Source organism: Pipistrellus kuhlii, unplaced genomic scaffold, assembly GCF_014108245.1.
Source record: "Pipistrellus kuhlii isolate mPipKuh1 unplaced genomic scaffold, mPipKuh1.p scaffold_m20_p_2, whole genome shotgun sequence".
NCBI lineage: Eukaryota > Metazoa > Chordata > Mammalia > Chiroptera > Vespertilionidae > Pipistrellus > Pipistrellus kuhlii.
In genome coordinates this window covers 180,041,733-180,047,888 of record NW_023425515.1, presented here as the reverse complement: position 1 = coordinate 180,047,888, position 6,156 = coordinate 180,041,733, and the positions used below count along the sequence as shown (strand labels likewise).

Here is a 6,156-nt window from a genome sequence, read left to right as displayed (position 1 = left end):
AGGTTGAGTAACTTGTCCAAGATCGCTCGGTCACGTGACCCAGCAGGATGCAATCCCGGGACTCCCTATCAGACTGCAGATATCAGACGCTTAACTATTTATTGCTCTGCCACTTTCTTTCTTTCTTTTTTTTTTTTTTTTAAATATATATATATTGATATCTTATTGATTTTTTTTTTTTCACAGAGAGAAAGAGAGAGGGATAGAGAGCCAGAAACATCGATGAGAGAGAATCATCAATCAGCTGCCTCCTGCACACCTTCCACTGGGGATGTGCCCACAACCAAAGTACATGCCCTTGACCGGAATCGAACCTGGGACCTTTCAGTCAGCAGGCTGACGCTCTATCCACTGAGCCAAACCGGTTTCGGCTGCTCTGCCACTTTCTAGAACGAGGCTCTGGTGAATTAACTGCTTGATGAATGCTAGCTCAGCAACGGCGTTTTCACTACCTGTGGCCCTCAGTTTGACCCCGAGTTTAGACCTGCCCCTTGTGGAACCCCCTGAGAAGAAGCCAAGGATGAGAACTGGGTTTACTGCCGGGGCTGGTGGGCGGAAACAGACAACCCAGAAAGGACAGGCACGGGCTAGGAGAGGGTGAGAAAGCTGTGCAGTTTCTGCCACAAAACCGCCCGTCTGTGGGACCCACAGGGCCCAGGGGCGCCGTCCGTGCGTGTTGATCCTTCCCTCGGGGTCTCCCTGGCCGGGGCTTGCACACCTCAGGAGAGAAAGCCTTCCTCCTGCATGAGCTGGCCCTCCCCTCTTCCTGGCGGAGAGAAACGCCTTCCCTGAATGCAGCTGAGCCCCACGTCCCTCCTCTGCCCTCTCGAGTGTCTCCCCAGTAACGGGAAGCCCGGAAGGGGTTAAACGGTTTTATTTTTACAATGTGGACTGGAGAGCAGAGGCAGTTGGCGGCGGGGAGAAGTGGCGGAGCCTCCGGAAGCTGCTCGGGAGAGATAAGCGGCTGGTTGCCAGGGGGCCCTAGCGAAGCAGGATCCGCACCCTGCGGTACGGGCGGCCCACGCCCAGGCCCGTGGCCCAGTCGATGCCGTACTGGTGGGCCGCGGCGGGGGACGCGGCGTAGGGGCCGTTGAGATTGGAGTGATAGCAGGCTTGGTACCACCAGGCGCCGTGGACGGTCACTGCACAGTTGCCCCCGGCTGTGTCGTGGTCAGCGTCGTAGGTGGAAAAGGGCTTCCCGTTGTGGAAGCTCAGGGAGTCCCCTGGCAGGGAGGGAAGGGGAGGCTCGTGGGAGGCGGCACCCTGCCTGGCCCCCTGGGAGGGGAGACCTCACAGGAGAGTGGGTGTCTGCAGGCCCCGCGGGGAAGCATACCCAGGAGCGGTGGTGGCCGCAGGGGCACTGGGCCTGAGCTCAGCTCCTCCCGCCGCCCTGCCCCTCTCCGAGTCCCCAGCCCCCCCACCCCCCTGCTCCTGTCTCTTCCCAGCTCCCCGCAGCAGCCTGAGCAGCGCGGTCAGGGAGAGCTGGGAGGGACTTAGATGCGCGGCAGGAAAGGGGGCTTCCCTGAGGCAGCACCTCAAAATCACTTCCCTCTTTCAAATCTCTCCTCAACAGTTGCTCTGAAGAAAGGAAAAAAAAAAGAAAAAAAAAAAGCCTTCCCTGGTTCCTCTTCCAAAGCAGATAATGCTAGCACACCACAGGGCCTTAGCGTCCCTCAGCCTCCCCGGCCTCCTGGTCCACCCCCCCCCCCGCCCACTCCCCCCTCCCCCCCCCGCCTCCTGGTCCACCCCCCCCCCCCCCGCCTCCTGGCCCACCCCCCCCCCCCCCCCCCGCCTCCTGGTCCACCCCCCCACCCGCCCACTCCCCCCTCCTCCCCCCGCCTCCTGGTCCATCCCCTCCCTGCCTCCTGGCCCACTCCCCCCCCCCCGCCTCCTGGTCCACCCCCCCCCACCTCCTGGTCTACCCCCCCTCCCTCCGCCTCCTGGCCCACCCCCCCCCCCCCCGCCTCCTGGTCCATCCCCCCACCTCCTGGCCCACTCCCCCCCCCCCCGCCTCCTGGTCCACTCCCCCCCACCCAGCCTCCTGGTCCATCCCCCCCCCCTCCTGGTCCCCCCCCCCCCCCCCTGGTCCACTGCAGCTATCGAGGTTCTGGCCTGGAAGGGACCGCCCAGGCTCACAAAATTAGTAAATGACAGCGGTGGATTCCAGCTCAGGTCTGTTTGCCCCAGAGCCCAAATGCTTTACTACGGTACCACCTGCCTCCTGATTGCCCTTCCTCAGAGGAGGACACAGGCCCACGGAGGAGAGGAATTATCCTGGGTCACCATGGAGGCAGAGGCTGTGCTGGGCAAGTACCCAGCCTCCCTCCCCTGTGCCCCTCCCCCAGGGCCCCGCCTGAGGGCCGCTCACCTGCCGTGCCCCCTGAGAACTTGCCCAGCACCAGCTGGTAGTGATCCGCCTCTCCGAGGAGGCGGAAGGACTCGTAGTGGGCGAAGGTGTGGTTGCCGTCAAAGTCCTCCAGCTCCACACGCAGCTGCCAGGTCCCTAGGGGTGGGCACGGGGGAGGAATTCTCAGACCCCGATGCCAGAGGAATGCCCCTCAGGCTCGCTGGCCCTGCTGGGAACGTACCCTGGAGAGTCAGCTGGTGCAGGTTCTCATTGCCCAGCCAGAATTCGGACTCCTGGCTCCCAAAGCCCGCTTTGTAGGAGGCCCAAGAGCGGAAGAAGTCCACAGAGCCGTCCTGTCGCCGCTGGAACACCTGGAGGCAGAGCAGGCCAGCACAGCCATCACTCCGGGCTGGAATGGAGGAGGAGGAGGAGCAGGCAAACACGCCCGGACTCTCTGGACTGGGGGCTTGTGGATACAGTGTGAGTCCAAGTGAGCCTTGCCTGTGCGTAGATTGATGAACTCTACATTGGTGCTAGTAATATGGTTAGTGACTCTCAGCCTCACCCAAAGCCGGGCAAGCCCTGGGAGACTGAACTGGATAGAATCAACACTCCTGGTTTCCTGAGATGGCCAGTCCTGCTGGGAGCCAGATTTAAAATAACGTGCTATGATTTACTATGATAAGAGCCAAGATATTCTACCAGAGAGGTCACCCCCAGAGGCCCAAGCTGGACTCCTGACCTCACCCAGAGACTCCCCTTCCACCAAGCAGTCCCCAGGCTCTGAAGAGTTTTCCTCCTCCATCTTTCAGTCCAAGTGCCTCTACTTCTGTTGTTGCCACCACCCACTGTCTTCTCCTGCCCGGGCCTCTGCGTCCTCTTAACCTGTGTCCCGGTGTCCACTCTTGTCCCCCACTCCGGTGCACCTTCCACACTACCATCTTCCTAAAGCATAAGCCTGGCCTGGCGACTCCCTGCTGAAATGTCTCCCGTGGCTCCAGTTACCCCCATGGTCCTGTCAGTCAGTCAGTCAGGGCCCTCCGCGAACTGGCCTTGGACCCGCACCAGAAGACCTCAGCCAACCACTCAGACCTGCTCTCAGCTCACCCACCTGGTCCCCAAACCCTCCTGCACTGAACTGTCTTTCTACCTGGCATGCCCTTCTGCACCTCCTCTGTTCTGAGAATTGCTTTCAAGGCCCTGCCAAATGTCACCTTGTCTGTGGAGCCTTCTCTGACTGCAGATCCCCTGGGAGCAGTCACCTTTTGTCAATGAATTCTTCTAAGTCTAAGAAATGCCTTGGCTCCAGTGGGCTCTGACTCCCCCTAGGGGACAAGGGGCAGAATTGCCCGCTGGACCTGGCGTGGGTGTCTCTTCTCTGACACTCACCAGCCAACCACCTCCCAGGGTGTCCATGTCACAGAAAACGGGAAGGGCTCTGCCTTCAGGTAGGCACAGGTGGTACCAGCCGCTCAAGGTGGCACCCCGGCTCAGCAGCTCCTGGCAGCTCCTGGGACCTGGGGGAGGGGAGAGGGACTGAGGGCCCGCCCTCCCCCCCCCTCAGTTATGCCCCACCTCTACCCCATGAGCAACGGAAGAGGCTCTGTGGGACCTCAGGAGCCCGCTGACAGGGGCTCTGGGGCTGGCCCATGCCAGGCGGTCGACCCACATCCCAGCACCACCTGGTTCCAAGTCCCGGGTCCCGGAAGGCTGCCTCACCCTCCTGGCACCGGAGCAGGTTCGCCGGATCTCCTGCCACGGAAAGACCGGGTGTTGGCTCTAAGGTCTGAGTGCCCCCAAGGGGAGGGGAGAGTGCCCAGGCCCTTCTAATCATGCCTGCTCCTCTCGGCCGTCCACCCCCTGCGGGCGGGCGGTCACAGCCAATGGCCGAGCAGCAGCCCCCGTGCACTCTCCCTCTAGCTGAGCGACAGAGCAGAGGAACAAGAGGCCCGGGTCCCACACACTCACCCGGCTCACCCTTGGGGCCCATCTTGCCCGGTGGTCCCGGCTCCCCTGAAATCCAGAGACAGATGCTGTGAGTCTCGCCCAAACCCGGGGCCGAAACCACAGGGATCTGCAGCCAGAAGTCCAGTCCCAGCCGCGCGCTTCACTGGCTGTAACGGTGGACAGGGGCCTTCTGCTCCTGGGGTCTCACTTTGCCCTCAGTAAATGGGGGAGACTCTCCACTCACCTCACAGAGCTGACCTTTGGACACCGGCTGCCCCGCCTGGAGGCCGGTGTCCCATGGGTTCCTGGCCCTTTGGTCCTGGCCTCTTCGCACAGTGATTGCTGCGCTGCCACCCGCCCCCCAGGCCCCCCAGGCCCCTCAGACCCCCCAGGCTCCCCAGGACCCCCAGGACCCCCAGGCCCCCCAGGTCCCCCAGCCCCCCAGGCCCCCGCCGCTCCCTGGCAGCACTCACCTCGAGGGCCCGGAGCCCCTTTCTCCCCAGGACTCCCTGGGGCTCCAGGGCAGCTGGGCAGGAGGACAATTTTGCTGGCTTCCAGTTCCCTGGGTCCTGCAGGGAGATGCAGGGCCGGGTGGGCACGGAGTGGTCGTGGGGGGCGTGGGCATGTCTCTCTCCCAGACCTCTCTGTGGGCTTTTTCCGTCTCCCAGATTCCAGCTGTGGGGACACTCGCCTCCCAGAGCTTTCAGAGCTCTGCACTCTCCGCACTCTCTGCGGAGCCCAGGCTGTCGAACACCCACCTGCTCCCCGCGGCCCTGCAGTCCGGGACCTACCTTGACAGCCGGTGGGGTCCTCTGTCTTCAGGCAGGCAGGCTCCCTGAGCAAGAGGAGCAACAGGGACAGTGGAGTCCGAAGGAGGCCCATCTCGCTCTTCCACTGGCGTGCCCTGGAGAGAGGATGCCAGTTTATAAGGGGCCAGGCTGGTGGAGGAACGTGGAGAAGGACTTCCGTCCATTGTCCTTCCCCAGACACACCCGCCCAGGTTGGAGCCCACAGGTGGTGGGGCACTTCCTCCCTCGGCCCCAAAGAGAATGAGCCCCGTCCCTGCCCTGTTCACCTGGGATGGAGTCCAACTTCCGGCCCGATCGCCAGGCCTCCCGGGCCTTCTTGCCAGACCTTTGCGTTCACAGGGGACTCTCCGCCTTTGGGCCTCAGCTCGTTCTGAGCCTTCCCTCTGGAACGCCCTTCTCTTCGCCTCACTGTGAAGCCACATGTGCATGAAGTTCCAGCCCCAAGGTCACCTTCACTAGGAATCCCTCCCCGACCCTGTCAGCTGTGCCTGAGACCACTGCTTCCACTTACTGGAGCTGCTGCATCCACATACACCCCCGTCCCCCCGCCCCAGGGCCCCGTTTGTATGTCGCCTCCTATCCTCACACAGCCCTGCTCATGGTCATTCTTATGACCCTGGGTTTTAGGCCTGGTACAAAGCAGGTGTTCAACAAATACTGGTTAAATGAAGGAATAAGCAAGGAGACACCGAGGCCCAGAGACAGGACATGACTGGCGCTCACTCTGGCACTCAGGTGCGATTTTGCACAAGCCCCATGCCCTCCCCCAGAGAGAGGGACCCTTCGCAAAGTGACGTCATGCCCACCCTAAGTCCCTTGGGGAGCCCCTGGCGGGGCCTAGGAAACAGGTGCTAATCGAGGCCAATTGCATGGGCGGCCCAGGCAGGAAGGAGGCAACAGCCATGATCCAGAGGTGAGGAGTGAGGTCTGACCTGGAGAGGGACCACAGTGGTAGGGAATGTGAGGGGAATTTCATTTGTTCATTCATTCACTCATTCATTCATTCATCAAACCCTCCTGAGGGCTTCCTCTATGCTAGTCCCAGAGCTTGTG

The 6,156-nt window shown here is 61.9% G+C and overlaps 1 protein-coding gene across 1 annotated transcript; it reads right to left on the bottom strand.

The window, feature by feature from the left end:
- Positions 1-857: 857 nt before the first annotated feature.
- Positions 858-5,060, bottom strand: FCN3 (ficolin 3). The gene is made up of 8 exons (XM_045584975.1): positions 4,986-5,060; positions 4,768-4,863; positions 4,316-4,360; positions 4,067-4,099; positions 3,737-3,864; positions 2,589-2,718; positions 2,369-2,503; positions 858-1,223 (listed from the first exon to the last, which is right to left on the bottom strand). The coding sequence occupies exons 3-8, from the start codon at positions 4,335-4,337 to the stop codon at positions 982-984; spliced, it is 690 nt and encodes a 229-aa protein (XP_045440931.1). The 5' UTR covers positions 4,338-4,360; positions 4,768-4,863; positions 4,986-5,060; the 3' UTR covers positions 858-981.
- Between the last annotated feature and the right edge of the window lie 1,096 nt (positions 5,061-6,156).